Raw genomic sequence first — 15,419 nt, 5'->3', positions numbered from 1 at the left:
ATGTTATAGGTTTATAAAATTATGCATGGGATAGAAAGCATGGACAAAGAACTTTTTCTCTCTCTTCTAAAATACTAGAACTGGGAGGGGGGCATCCAATGAAGCCGATGGGCAATAGAGTCAGGAAAGACAAAAGGAAATACTTCTATACACAATGAGTGATTAAGAGGTGGAATTCACTGCCAGAGGATGTCGATTGTTACACAGACAGCCTTCAAAGAGGATTCAACAGATTGATGGAAGATAGGCCTATCAATGGCTACTGGCCATCAGTAACTAAATGGAACCTCCACATTTCAAGGCAGTAAACCTCTGAATATCAGTGCCAGGAGGCAACACCATGGGAGGCCTCGGCCTCTATGCCCTGATGTTGGCCCTTCAGAGTAACTAGTTGGTCACTGTGTGACACTGGATTCTGGAGTAGACAGAGCACTGGTCTGATCCAGAAGGGCTATGTTCTTAGAAACTCACAGAGCAATGCCAGCATCACATCTTGCGTGTTGCCTTGCTGGACATTACTAGAGGAGAATAGGAGGAGAAGACACAGGGCTGCTGATTTCAGTAGAAGCCGTGTGTATGCTTCATCCAGCTTCATAAAGCAATACATTGCAACCACTTAACCTGGCAAAACATCCTGCCAACAACAATAAGTTGCCAGGATTACATCACTTCTGACATTATGGGGTGGCTCCTATATTAAAAAGGATAGACCCATGCAGACGTTAAGCTGAAGATGAAGCACAGACGTGCAGAAATGAGATGCCCCATAAGGCTGTGGTGTTTCAAAGAAGAGCTTATGGCTATTCTCCACCCCACCCCCCTTCTAAAATGGTTTTAAAATTCAGCCCTCAACTTTCACCAAAAAAAAAATCTGTCTCTAATTTCAAACTCAAATAAGCACCCAGCATGGTGGCCTTTGTTTTGTTTTCTTCTCCCCAACTCCTCCCTGGCATTGCATAACAAAAGTGTCTAAATTCACACCATCTGGCCGATAAAGACCTAGGCTCACTGGCCGGCTGGCTCAGCTGATTATGTCTGCTGCTGTCTAGTCTGGGCCTTGTGGCGAAAGTCACAGCTGTGGGTCTCGCTTGCGCTCAATGCAACTCTGTTATTAGCCAGCTGTAGGCCCCGAGACTACTTCTGTTCACATTATAATACCTTTTCACCCCCTGAGCATCAAGGGCATTGGGGCTGCTGGCAACAGCAGAACAAAACAGTTCCTCTTAGTGGATAGTTGGCAAGGGGAGGGGGAGGGATTATTCTAGGAGAGATGCCTGACTTTGATTTTTATCCATCATCTGTGCAAAGATTTTGCATACATTACAGTTCACTTAAGAAGATCCAAGGCTAATTCTCCCAATGTCCCCATCCTAACTATTTTCTGTACAAGTGTTGAAATCGGGGGGGGGGGGGGGCTCACAGAACACACTTAAGATCTAGGTGTAAGTGCTGTGAATGTCAACACCCACTGCTCTGCTCCACACTGAAAATATTAAACGCATACACTAATTATTGCGAAACAGAGATTTTTTCCCTCCTTCCGCCAGTGACACATCGTTGCATCTGCATAAATATTTAGACAACATTCCTGCTAAGCGTGCATCTGTCACTCAGAGAAAGATGTAGGGGCGCTGGATGCATTCGTCTGCATTTGCGGTGGCTAGTCGGGCAATTCCATATGACAAATCAGAAAGACGTTTATCTCTCGACTCAAACTGAAAACAAGGCCTGTCACTCAAAGACAATGGGCTTCCTCTTGAACGGCAAGGCTAGTACAGTACATTAAATTTTGATATACTGTTACTAATGCAGGCTAAACTAGGAGCTTTAAAAATTCATGCTGCTCCTTACGCAGCCCACAGTGAGATCTGATTATTGTGCTTAAAATAAAAATGTCAAGATTAACTAGGCTGGATAGATTTTCTCAAGACATATTCCAAGTAAGATACGCTATGGTGGTTCTTTTTTTATACATATGTATACAACTTCTCTCCATCAACATCCAGTTTATAAAACTTATGTCCACAAAAGACACTTACATTCAAATTACTTTGATTAGGTTCTTATCCAAGGATTTTTTAAAAAAATTAGTTCACTAATCTGTGTATTACATGGAAAAGAGATCACCGAATTGTAATTCTTCCATGGCTAATCTCTCACGCAAGGTGATTGCAGGCTAACTAAATAATGTTTTTACCATGAGGGACTCTAAAGCCCTAATACCATCTTAATTCAGGCATGGAGTATTTTGGCAAATGTCTTTGCTAGATGGAGTATAAAAACTGAGTTGGGGGTTGGCAGAATGTTTTGTGTGGTAAATCAACTTGCTTGGAGAAAAAGATTGACCCCAGTTTGTGACTATGTAAAGCAGAAGAACCCCAAATCAGACATATCGCCTGCTATTTACTGTTTCTTAAGTAGTTAGTAAAACATTTCAAACAGGATAACATCCATATTTTTAAAAAAGCAAGTTCTAGAGAAGTCTAAAAGCAGTATGATCTAGCCGGCGTTTTACAGTACAAACCTATTCACACTTACCAACGAATGCAGAGGGGCATAATTTCTGAGTGAACCTCTGTAGTGAGCGCACATTTAATCTTCCCATTAAAATCAATGGAAGATCTCACGATTTCATTTTGCCCTGATCACATCCATTATACTTAGGGTGCTTATTTTGTGGAGTGATTTAAAATACTGTGGCCACACCCTTATGCATATTCTACATGAAGGTAAATCCCACTGAAGGTAAACACATACAAGCTTGCAGAGAAGTTAGCCGTGTTAGTCTGTGGTAGCAAAATCAAAAAGAGTCCAGTAGCACCTTTAAGACTAACCAATTTTATTTTAGCATAAGCTTTTGAGAATCAAGTTCTCTTCGTCAGATGCCTGATACAGGCATCTGACGAAGAGAACTTGATTCTCAAAAGCTTATGCTAAAATAAAATTGGTTAGTCTTAAAGGTGCTACTGGACATACAAGCTTGGCCTGTAAATACTTTGTAAGCTTTGATCCATTTAAACTTGCACAGATGTACAGTTCTGGACATTCAGATATCTATAGCATAAAAGAGAATAAATATACTCATAGATTTCCATGACGCAGAGTAAGTTGGAGAGGAAATGGTATACACACAGTGAGTTGTGTGCACTCAGCCTCTACACGCCAATGTTATGCTTTCAATCACCATATAGTTTTTCTAATTATGAAGAACAGAAGAAAAATGCTCAGAGTCTGTTTAAGAGAAGAAAGCAAATCAGCACCTTTGTATTGAAGTCAGTCCGATTTTGTGATCTAGTGTGATAGAGCACTGCTACGTTAAAGCACCCATCTGTGACAATGAGGTCATACATTCTCTGAGAAAAGATCAGAGTTGATTTTAAGCCCTTGCTTGAAGATCTACTGTTAGCACATTTAATATGAAAACATTGACATTTTGCATCAGGATGGGCTAGTTAAAGGTATCTTAATAGATTCATCATAAGCCCTTTAATTGATGACATCTGTGCAAACAAATGTCTGAATAAAAGCATGCATGCGGACGGGGGATCTTCCTTGGTTTTGAAGTTATTCACACGTAACAGCAGACATCTCTGAAACATTCCTTCCAGTGTCTGAAAAGGGGCGACACCTTTTCAAAGTTGGTCTCCTTGTGACAAGAATTTGCATCAGGAAGTAGCGTAAATTGTTTCCAAAAATCTGTCTCCCAGTTAATATCCTGGCATGTTTTTACTTGATTGATCTTCTAAATACTGCAGCCCCAGTCCAGCAAGAAATGCAGAAGGGCAAGGGGGAGCACCAAAGACAGGTACTGACTTGGCCTTACTGTGTAAGGCATTGAGAAATGTTTTATGCAATACCTCCTTTCACCTGCTGCTATAACAAGAAGAAAACTAATTGGGGAAGCTCCATAAATGTATTACAAATAATGATGAACACCATCGTTAAAACATTTATGGTGCATCCCCACTTAACATGTTTACTCCTACACTCCAGCAAAACTACAAAACTGGTAATCTTATCGATTTCCAGGAAATATATATCGTCAACAGAAGGAACATGCCTATTACACTTCATCTTTTCCAGGTTTGAAATGGGGCATCTAAAGAAATGCAGAGCCAAATCGCAGAAATGATTCCCCCACCCCACCCCCGAACAGACCTCCAGCATGGTTTGGATTTTATTTTGATCTTTCAGAGTTACAGTTGCAGTGGTTTCAACAAGCAAACAGACAATGAGCATGCAGATCAGTTAAAACTCCTTCAGAGTAAAAATCACACACGCTTTGTGAAGTGCAGAGGGATTCAAACGCACTCCATATTCTTGTGCGGCCTATTCAGAAACACGATACAAGTGCATTCAAAATGCACAAGTGCCTTTTAAGTGTTTTTTTTTTAACACATCCACAACCACAGTGAGAGTGGATCTGAAGGGGACTTTAAGTAGCACCTGTAAATTCTTCCTTAGAGTGATCCTGACATTTAATCCTACAGTGAAGCCAAACTTTCCTGTCTCTTTGATTGTATAAATAACACATCACACCAATGAGGTCATCATCTTCTTACCTGCACATGACTTCATGAGTGAGAAGCACTCTGCACATTTCTGGATTCTTGTTTTGTCCTTCATATGTGATGGGCTATTGAAAAAGATGGAGGGGGGGAAATGTCTGAGAATTCATTTTTTAAAGATAATCTCCTATATTTTAATGGTATTTGTATCAAGTCTGTCAATTGTGATGCATACCCAGTATCTTTTTGGTGTAACTATATATGAAAAGACTCCATCGGAAAGGGATATCTTCTAGTATTATAGATACTAGAAGATATTGTGCATGTTGCTTTAAGTGAGAAGTAAATAGCACAGAGGAAAGCAGACAAGGAAACTAAGGGCATTGACAGAATGGACTTTGCAAACAGAAATCTCCTTGATCTTACCTGTTTGGTGACCGAGTCAATGAGTCTGACAAAGAGATCTTGTTCAGTTCTGACACCTGCAGGAAGCAATAGTGGGAGGGTCAAACTCTTGCAAAGGATTTATTCTCCAGTCCATGAAGACTGGAGGTAGCAGTGTTGGTCTGTAGTAGAAGAGCAAGATTCGGGTGCAGTAACAACTTAAAGACCAACCCTGGGAATCTAGTTGGTCTTTAAGGTGCTACTGGACCCCAAATCTTGCCATTCTCCAATCCACTAAACCCATTCTTGTTCCCTTAAAACTACCACTGGTCTTTCCAAATACTGGTTTGATGTAGCCCTTCCCATTTAACTATTTCTACAGAACATGAAATGGAGAAGGACTTGCCCAAGTGGGCTTAGCTGATCCCTGATTCCAGAGGCAGACACAAGAGTGCTCTCTTCCCACTACTGATCCAGCCTGTAGGAGGAGAGGAAAATTCAGTCCAGAGGCAGAGGTAGTCTGGAAGAGAGTTGCCCTGGATGAAAGAGGAAGGACTTGCCTTGATGTAAGCACCTGTTTGGTCAAACAGGTTTGAGAGGTTTTGAAAAAAACCTGCTAGACTGATTCATTGGAGGCAAAAGGGGGAGGAGCCTACATGCCAGGAGTAGCACTCTCACTTTCAAGCCTCTGGGGACTTTCTCTGGCTCCAGCCTCATAGGAAAGTGGATTCTTTCAGTGGACTTCTCGGCTTCCACCATCATATTCAAAAGCCTGGAGGAGAGTTGGCTTACCGTTGCTATAAAGAAGCTGCAGTTTGTAATGGGTGCCATTGTTGGTTTTTTCGTTGCCTTGTTCCTGCAGAGGAAGAAATGAGGGGGGGGGTGTCAGAAAGAGAGTTTGCACTCAGGAGACTGTATCAGTGAAAGCCTAGAGACCTTTCTGGTTCCCTGTCGAGAAGACGTGTATGTGTGTGTGTGTGTGTGTGTTCGTGTTCTTCTTGGAACAAATTCACCTTCTCCCCGCACCGGATCCTAGGAAAGCTTTCTGGGAACAAAGTGCTGGCTTTGTTCAACGGGGCTTGCTCCCGGGTATGAGTTCGCAACGAGTCTGGAAAGGGTCGGTTGGCTTCTGCTAGGGAAAGATTTCTTGCTAACAGTTCCATTGAGCGATTTCCCCTCTGTTGATTATTTGCTGCCCTTTTACCCCGACTCTTCTTCCCAAAGGGCTGGGGACAGCCTATACCCACCTCCCAGTTTATTCTCACAACGACCCCGTAAGGCAGGTCAGGCAGAGGGAATGCTGGCCCTTGCTCGCCCAGGCTGCCGAGTGGTGGTGGATTTGAATCCCCCCGGTTTGCCTCATCCCATGTTCTAAGCACTGCGCCACGTCGGTTGTTTCTTGCCAAAGTCCTGCCGTGCAAAAAGCGCTCTCTTCGGAGCGCTGTTTTGCTTTGTTTTGGGTTCATCCAAATCATGGGTTGGTGGGTGGCATTAAGCCATGACTGATCGATGAGTTACATTTCCCGAAACTTCAGTGAACCGGGGAAGCCGAAGGACGGGCTTCGGAGATGTTAATTTCAGAAGACGCCACATTTGTGATTAGTAAGTGAAAGGAAATGAATTTGCAGTCCTTGGGGAAGAAGTCCCAAAGATCTGAGAAGCAAGGAGGAGCTGACGTTTTCTTTTCATGCCATCCGCTAACCTTCCTTTCCCCAAAAATGCCTTTCTTTATATGTCCCCTTTCCTACCAAGTGTTCAAGGCGGCATACATGAGTCTCCCCATTTTATTCACATAACAACCTTGTAATATCTCACAGGGTTGTTATGGAAATAAGTTGGGGGCGGGGGGAACAGGCCGCAGTTTCTTGGCTAGCTGGGGATTTGAACGCCGGCCCGGTGAACGCTGGATCCGCCACACTAGCTCTCTAAGCTCATCCGCACTTCTATGCCTCTCTTTTTCAGGCGTGTCAGGGCACAACTAGAAGATTAACAGGTGCCTCAGATTCATCCGGCTAAGTATAAAACCTGATATGGTTTCACTTTCAAACATATGTCATTCCGATTCAATTTCTTCCGCCTCTTAGTTCTTCTCCCATGCGCGGCCCAAGCAGGGTGTTAGATCTAACCAGTTTTTCTGCTGTGAAAAAAGGAAAGATCACCTCAAAAGGCTATGCTTGAAGGCGATCGGACCTGCATGAACGAAAGTCATATGGGAAGAAGGCAGCGGGAACTATTCGCCAAGAGCAGCGAGTCGCTCTAAATTAAGCGCTGCCAAGTAGCTCTGGGAACGCAGTGAAATCCTCGCCTCAGAGGGAGTAAGACCGTGGAACTCAGGGGCACTTGCATGAGAGGCAACCGGGCTGAGGTTCGTGCAAAGCTCTCTCGCTGCGACCGGATTGTGCCTGCAATGCGGAGCGAGTGAAATTGACGATGGAAGTAGCTTAGGCAGAGGGAAATTGACAAGCGTGCCGATTGGCAAATGTTTGGAGTTTACAGTCATCCTTGTCAGTTCAGCCTGAAAGTTCTTCTGCGCAAGGCCCCATGCTGGGTTTCGGAATGAACGGGCAGCTCCCGTGCAGCTCCCGGTTCACTTCGACGGGCACTTGCTCAAGAAAACTTCTTCTACAGGTTGTGCTTGTGGACCAAAACGACTGGGCAAAGAGTAGAGGCTTCGATCCTAGACCCCTTTGTCAGAAGCAAACCCCGCTAGACATCGTGGGGTTTACTTCCGAGCAGACACGCATAGAACCGTGCAGGCCCTTCTGCCAAGGAGCTGGAGTTGCCAGAACCGGGCAAAAGTTTCCCAGACGGTGATCCGTCAAGTGTGAACGCGTGGCTGATTAATCATAAACACTTCCCTGCTCCTTAGAGTAGCTTGCTCAGAAGCCGGCCCCGTGGCAGTCAACTGCATGCTCAATATCTTTGTGGATCGGGGTGTGCCGGTGAGGCGAAAGGCAGGCGGGAAGCAGGGAAGGAGGGATGGAAGAGAGAGAAAACGAAAAGCGCCGGCCGCCCCTAGCCTTACTTTGTCGTTTTCCACGAAGTCCACGAACGCCGTCCGCTCGATTTCCACCGGTTGCCCTTGTCTGTCGTAGAGAGCCAGGACGAAGTGGAAGAAATTGGATTTCCGTAAATTGGAGGGCGGCTGCTTTTCAAAGTGGGCCCGCGACAAAGCCACGCCGCTGTGGAGAGAAGGAGAGGAAGAGAACAGAGAGGGGATGAACGAATGAACGAATCCAGCACAGGAGCCGCGGAGAAACCACCGAGAAAGCCGCGGCAGCGACGCCGAGGCCGGTATGCCATTCACCTGCCGGAATCCCCTTCTCAGAAATGGTTTGCCACTGCTAACCAGTGAAGCTCCGAGACTTTTCGTGTGAGAGACAAAAATGGAGAAAAAAAGTCCCCCACTCCCAACTGTATCCTAACAATATAGAGAAACCAAGAAAATGACATGACACTCTTGAATGGGATCCGAAGGTCCGCAACAGGGAGACCGTAGTCGCCTAGTGGATCCGAGAACTGAGGTGGATTTCGTCTTATTTAAGCTAAATCGAAAGGACTTGGGGTGGGAAGAAGCAATTCTTGGGACTGTTATTTTTCAAATTTATGCCACACACATACAAACACGCATTATGCTTGTTTCTCAACCCCGATCTTCCCTGGAAGTTTAGGAGCGACTTGTAAGGCCGGGCAGGTACTGAGATCCAAAGCTGGAGAAGGGAAAAGCCAAAATCGCTTTTCAAAGGCATCAGCAATTGCAAACCCCAGAACGCGCAGCTCCGTTTGTGGTTTCCTGCCGCTGAAATGGCAACGTTTTGCCCTCTTTCGGGTGCCCCTTTTTACGCACGCTCCCTGGGCTATAAATCCCACTGAAATCCACAGGACTTACTTCCGAGTAAACATGCCTCTGCGCGAGCTAGAAAGCCTCTCGCAACGACCCAGACCGCTGCCAGCCATCGGAGGGTCAGAGGTTTCTCTCCCAAGGTCAACAAGTTTCTGACAGGGAGGTCTTCACTTCTGTTCTCACCCCATTAGGAACCGAAAATTCGGATCGCCAATAAAGATTCTTCCCCAAAATATACACACATAAAACCTGCTGTTCCCGATTCCAAGCACGTGGAACGGGGGAAAGCATTTAGCTGGACTGGGAAAGTTCGTGGATTGCCGAGAAACTTTCCCAAAGTGGCAAAGACAGAGTCAAGGGACGGATTTGCCAATTGCCGGTGAAAACTTGCCCTCCTGACGTGCAGACCCTCGGCCTACTTGGGAACCAGCCGCTCCCTCCCCTGCTTTCAAGGGGCCAGGCCACCGTGCTTCCGAGAGTAAAGGGGGGATCACTGGAGGCGGCTGGAATCGTGATTTCGCCGCGCGTCACTGGCACGGCGCTTCCCTTCGCCTAACTCACACGCTAATTCCAGCAAGTTCCGCTGGAATCAGTGACTCTTCCGAGCAAAGGGGGCTCAGTCGCATTGACCCCCAAGCCGACGTGCTCAGGATCGGAGTTCCGCAAGCCAATTATGATTGTCATGTATATGTATATTTGGTACCTTTGGGGTCTTCGGCCAACAGCAGCTTTTTATCTGGTTGGACCTTGGCAGACTGTAAGAACAGTCTGATCCTGTATTCCTCGGAAGTAAGTCCGACCGAGTTCCTTGGGTATGACTTGTGTATTGATTTGCTGCCTTCTTTCCTTCTCTCATCTGACAGCCCGATTCTCATATGTGCTTTCTATGTAGTAAGTGCCACTAAGTTCAAGCGAGTCTACTCTCCTCCCAGAGCAGCGTGTATTACTATTGACTTTTAGAGAGGCCGTACCATTCTGCAGGGCATGGTTTACTCGGCTGTAAGTCCCGCTGAATTCTGTAAGGGTGTCTAATTTTGCAAACTTGCTGTGTTAGAAAATGCAGGGTTCTAGGACTGTAGTTCTGGATTTCCTTGCCATTGGACTCATCTGGGCTTAATTCTGACTAAACATGCACAAGATCGAGACTGCGCACGGCTCCATACTACAGGAGTAGTCGACATATACTTTACGCAGAAGTAAGTCCCAGAGACTTCAGTAGGGCTTATATTTTTGGTTGGTCTGTTTAAGGTTGACAGCCAAAACACACTGGTCTACAAAGTGAGACTGTGGATCGGGGCAGCTGTTTAATACTTGGCAGTAGCGCTTCGGAGAGATGCATTTAAAACCAAGAGTTAATTTTGTTTTCTCGTGGTTGCTCCGGGTTAAATCTTGGATTGCTCCATCACATCCCTTCAAAAAGCAAAACCGCTTCGATTGGTTGCTGATCCCCAAATCCCCCTTTGATTCAAGTGAGATTGCAAACCTTCCTAGAAAGTAAACCGAAGGGAATACGTGGGATTTACTTCTGAGTAGATATTCTCGAGCGCCTTGCACAAGGCGTATGAAGTTTGATATGCCTCCGCCCCTCCCACTTCCCCCAATCGTTCCTCTGAATTTCGACTTTAGTTTACTGGGCTTAAGTAACAACACCGTTAGGGGGTCGTTTATTTCCTTGGATCGCTTCAGCTTTGGGGAGCTGGTTGTTTGTTTTTAGGCCTCCATGCGGGAAAGAAGACCTGCTAGAATCATCAGTGGGGCACCAGCCTCCCGCCAAAGCGGATCCCGTTGCTTTTTCGGCACAGGGGGTGGGAAGGCTACGGCCCTAGAGGGAAGATGGATGTTTATTTTCGCTCTCCTACGGGATAGTCTTTCTGGTCCGCTGGCTTTTCTGTCACGAGTCTCCTCGTAGCCTAGAAGCAGACCTTTTCGACACTGCATGGAGGAAAATATCTGAACTATCTCGGGTGGGAGAGAAGTAGAAAGCTTTCTACCCAGCGGGACATTCGCTCCGGTGGAGGTGAGGTCTCGCGGCCCGAGAAGTAGGCCCCTCCGGACTCTATTCTCACGCCCGTGTACATTAAGGTCACCGAAACATCCTTACCGAGGCGCGTCAATGGCGGCCCAGGGCCGCAATGGACGCCCTTTCCAATGCCATTTCCACTCTCCTTTGCGACCAAACGGTTGGATGCGCGTTTGTCAGTTTCCGGGCTCTGTGAATTTGCGGCCCAAGAAGTAACCTTACCTGGAAACAGGCACTCCTGGAATCACGTGGAATTCCTTTCGAAGGAAATGTATGGAGGACCAGGTTGTTATCCTCCCTCCCCAGCAGAAAAAAATCAGGAAAGCTAAACTACCGCAGGCCGCGAAGAGCACCTTTGCTTCGCACCAGTCCTTCTGGAGCACCTTTGCTCCGGTTCCCAGGATTTGCGGAACCCAACAGGCGACCTCTGCCTTTTGTTGCTATATCCATTGCGATCCCTTCTTCTTCTCTCCGGGAATTCCCGTTGACATCAGAGAACATTACTTCTGAGTAAAACACGTCCAGGCCACACAATCTACAAGGGTCTCTCCTGTGGACTATTAAATCGTGCCTCTGGCGCGGCTGGTGACTTCTCTTTGCTGAAGTGCCTCCCGTTTACAACCTCCCGCTTCACCCCGCTTTGACCTGTCTCAGTTCCTGTAGGGTGAGATGCTGGGCTCTCAGCCCCGATCCAGGTGCCTTTTAAGCCCAGCCTAACTAACTCCTGCATTCAGTGGAACTAACTATCAAACGCATTTGGGATTCTACGGCCCCAAACTCCATTTGTGACGTGACCTGAAAGTAAGTCTCTTTGAGCTCAACGGATCCCCCTTCGGCGGAATCTGTTGCCTTATTGCCAAGCAAAGATGGGTACAGTCGGTCCTACTCGGCATCACCAGTCCTTTGCAACTTCCTTGACCAGGATGATCTTGCATCCTAATAGGTATGTCTACAGCGGTAGGCCTACAGGTCGATCTTATGCATATTTACTCAGAAGTAAGTCCCGTTGAGTCCAGTTAAAAATTACTCCCTAGAAAATGTGATCTGAGATTGTATCCCTATTAGCTATGCTGCGGATCGGGCTCTTAGATATACAGACCTAATACACTCCAGATTCATGGTCCAACAACTCTTTTTGCCCCGCGCCTTACTTGGAAGTAAAGTGCTAAGGATCGAGGCAGGAAGAGGAAACAGAGTGGGGTTTAAACTGGACCTGAAAACTGTGAGCTAAGAAATTGAAAGACATCGACTTTGGTTGATCTCCGAATCCTCAAAGCGTTTAGACGGAAATTTAAGCGCCACTGATTTGGGAGCAACTCCAAGGAAAGGGTGTTTAAGGTGGTGCACACTTACGGGTAGGAGAGCTCACTTAATGTCGTTCTGAGTAAGCATGCATGGGGTTGGGCTGCAGAAAGCACTTCTAAGAACAGAAGTCCTAACAAAACTTCCCTTGTCAATTTCTCTAGGCTCATCGACCGGGAGAAGCAAAAGGGAGACCGGTTCGGTGAAACTTTTGAGTGCGAGAAAATGACCTGGCTTAGAGGAAGCCGGACTCCTTCCCCGCGCGGCTGGTGCGTTATGACAATAAACAAATAAATAAAAATCTGAAAACAGCCCCGAGCTCTTGGATCATAATAACAGGAATGCCGACAGGAAAGGGGGAAGGGAGGAAACAACCACGATGGTGACATTACCTTTGAGCGGCTACGTTGGCGTCCACTACCCCAACATTCCTGACCCAAGATCGGACGGGATCCATCTCCGATCCCAGCACCTTATCTTTCAGGATGGGTCCTCTTCCTAAAGTATCTTGGATCCCAAACATTTAAAAAAAGTTTATCCCAAACCCAAAACAGCGCTTCCGTTTGCCAAAGAAAACTTCAAACAGGGATCGCGCACACGCGTGCACGCACAAATTCCAAGGAAGTTAAGCTGGATCGCACTTTCTTCAGTCTTTTGGAGACGGCTTGGTCCTTCTTGTTGTTGTTTGTTGTTTTAAGGACGTTTCCCCCCCTTTCTCAATTCTTGCAGTTGTTCCGATCAGCCTCTTCCAATGCGATAGACCATCCTTTCTAATAAACACTGCCCGGGACGAAAATGCATCCCCAATCCTTGTTCTCAAGGATCACCTGCTTTGCAGAGTCAGGAGGGAAGATTGACGGCTGCCTAATCCAAGAGAGGAGAGAAAGACAGAATTAAAAAAAAAAGCCGCGATCAGTTGTGAAAGAAAAAGACGAAATGCAGCTAAAGAGAATCTGATTACACCCTAAGCTGTGGCAAAGCGCGTCTGTTTTCCCGCACCATGAATGGGTTACAGCGACTGGAGAGAACGTAGTCGGAAAAGGGGAGGGGCGCACTTCCAAATAAGGCGCTGCTATTTGCATTGTCTTGTCTCATTGGAGGAGAAGGGCAAGCTCTTCTCAAAACTGATACACGCTCGTTGCGGCTCCTGCCTAAATGAAAGGAAAGGGGGAAGAGAGGCCGGGCGAGGAAGCTTACGAGGGTGTTGAATGTGTTACTTACCAAATAACTTTGTTTTCGCTTTGTTAACCTAAAACAGATTTGGGAAGGGAACTGGGGCCAATTTCCTTCGCAGCTGCATCTGCAACGTTCAGATGCAAGCATCGGCCCAATGTTCCATGTTACATTTCATAAAACATGTTTATTTTTTAAAATGTAATGTCGTTTCAATCGGATCAGAGAAGAGTTTTTTTTAAAAAAAAATCCGGGAAGAAGCTAAGGGAATAGAGAGTATTTGAAGAGGTGGCTGCGATTCTGCGTGCATTTCCTTGGGAAGAAGTGGCATTGGAATGAAACGGGGCTTCTTTCAGAGGAAGAAGGCCTAGGATTAAGTTCCAGGAGGCTTTTCCCCTCTTCTGTTTGTTTGGGGGGGGGGGTGCAGAAGGCTGACGACATCTTATGGCTGTGTGTACGCCTGAGCCCTGGGGAGGCTGGATTGGGAGGTGGGGTGAAGAAGCTCCCGGGCACATGCCACGATCCATAACCTGCCTCCAGATCTTCACACTACACAAGAGTTGTGAGGCGTAATGTTCAGTTTCACGAGCAAGATCGGGGTCCAATAGCACCTTAAAGACCAACTTTTCAGATTTATGTATCACTAGAAGGGGCGCAGGCTAGGCGCGCGAGCACACGCGCTCGCTGAAAGCAGCTGAGACGTTAGTCTTGCAGGACAGACTGCCACATCTCGGTATAAATTAAGCCGGCTTGGTGTCATTTCCCTCCCCCACCCCCGTCCCTTTTGTGCTGCGATCTGAGAGTATGGATCTGCCCCTGAAATCTATATAACACCAACGCGAAAACAGATTTCAAGACAATGAATGCTAATCTGGACTCAGAGACCATCTGCCAGATGAGGGAATCAGATGTTCCCCAGTTAAAGGGGCAGAGCGCCGGTTTCTTTTGCCTCATTATGCACGGCTCCCCTCTTAACCCCCCTCCCTCGCTAAAGGTCGTGTGTGTGTGTGCACGGGGGGGGGGGCATCTCCCTTTCTAACTGGGTTTAATTCCCGTCTTTTAAAACTTCTTTTCGTCTTTCTGTCCCAGGGCAAAAGCGGCTCTGCCGGCATCCGAATTCAAATACGATTTCAATAAGTTGAAATTGACCAACAAATCCGGGTAAAATTGTTTTATGAATGAGCCTTTAGGGGGTGGGTGGGTGGGGCGAGATCTGGCTTTTGCTCTCGTTGGGGAAAAGAAAGGGGAAGACTTCTGAATTATTCTGCCCGTATTCATGACAGACTTGGCACTAGATGAACTAATAAATCTCAAACCATCACTAGGTACAAACAGTTGCTATCCCCCCTCCCCCTCCACCCAGGTTTTCTTATTATGGATATTTAGAGGGCCAAGGGCTTTTCTAGATGAAATCATTGCGATATTCTTTTTAAAGGGATTTTGAATTTAAGCTAATTTTTAAAAAATTAAGAGGGGAGGAAGTTCAGCGATGTCAGAGAGAATTGGGTCACAATGCAACCGGAAGTTCTCTTGCGCAAGGCCCACTTAGGATGAATAAGAACGATTTCGCCCATTGAGCTCAGTTAAGGTTTGGGCAGGAGAAATTCCCGCAGGACCTTTGTTCATCGGGTAAAGCAAGGAGAAGCTTTTTTTAAAAACCGCTCTTCTATAATTGAAGGTTAAACGCGATTTTAACAAGATGTGGATTTTCTACTGGAAGCCTTTTAAAAAAAAAGTATGTGTTTAAAAACCCCAAACCACTTTGCACCACCGCTGGAACGTAAATACTCCAATTCGGTGTCACATTTTACTCGGAAGGAAAAGTTCCTTTGCAATGAGTTGTCAAAAAACTATTCTCCTGGCGGGGGGAGCTATCCTCTGCAACTCAGCCCAACTACTCTAGAGTAAATGAGCGGCTAGCTGCGGCGCCACCAAGGCTTAGAATCCTGGCGTCGCTGTTTCAGGATTTTCGTTCTACACCTTTCCGCGGACTTGCTGCTGGGAGAAAAGGTTTAGAGGCTGCAGCTGAATTGCTAGTAAGATTTTTAAAACATTCATTTACTTCCAAAATCTTGGCCAACTAGCCAAGAAGAAATTGTTTGATCCATTGGGGGGGGGGGTTTGTTATTTTCGGTAATATGTTAAAATAAATCCCATCTCGCTTCTTCTTTGCAACTTAATTTCCTAA

The 15,419-nt window shown here is 46.2% G+C and overlaps 1 protein-coding gene across 1 annotated transcript in view; it reads right to left on the bottom strand.

Moving 5' to 3' along the window:
- EBF2 (EBF transcription factor 2) overlaps window positions 1–12,581 on the bottom strand; it is a 263,186-nt gene extending 250,605 nt beyond the window's left edge. Inside the window, exons 1-5 of the mRNA XM_054997337.1 lie at window positions 12,451–12,581; window positions 7,918–8,074; window positions 5,685–5,748; window positions 4,935–4,990; window positions 4,563–4,636 (exon numbers count right to left, since the gene is read on the bottom strand). Coding sequence (XP_054853312.1) covers window positions 4,563–4,636; window positions 4,935–4,990; window positions 5,685–5,748; window positions 7,918–8,074; window positions 12,451–12,581 — 482 coding nt within the window. The remainder of the gene's footprint in view (window positions 1–4,562; window positions 4,637–4,934; window positions 4,991–5,684; window positions 5,749–7,917; window positions 8,075–12,450) is intronic.
- Window positions 12,582–15,419: the final 2,838 nt, after the last annotated feature.

The sequence above is a fragment of the Eublepharis macularius genome, chromosome 14, assembly GCF_028583425.1.
Source record: "Eublepharis macularius isolate TG4126 chromosome 14, MPM_Emac_v1.0, whole genome shotgun sequence".
NCBI classification, from domain to species: domain Eukaryota; kingdom Metazoa; phylum Chordata; class Lepidosauria; order Squamata; family Eublepharidae; genus Eublepharis; species Eublepharis macularius.
Note: the sequence above shows the minus strand (reverse complement) of the source record. Positions and strands in the feature narration are given on the sequence as shown.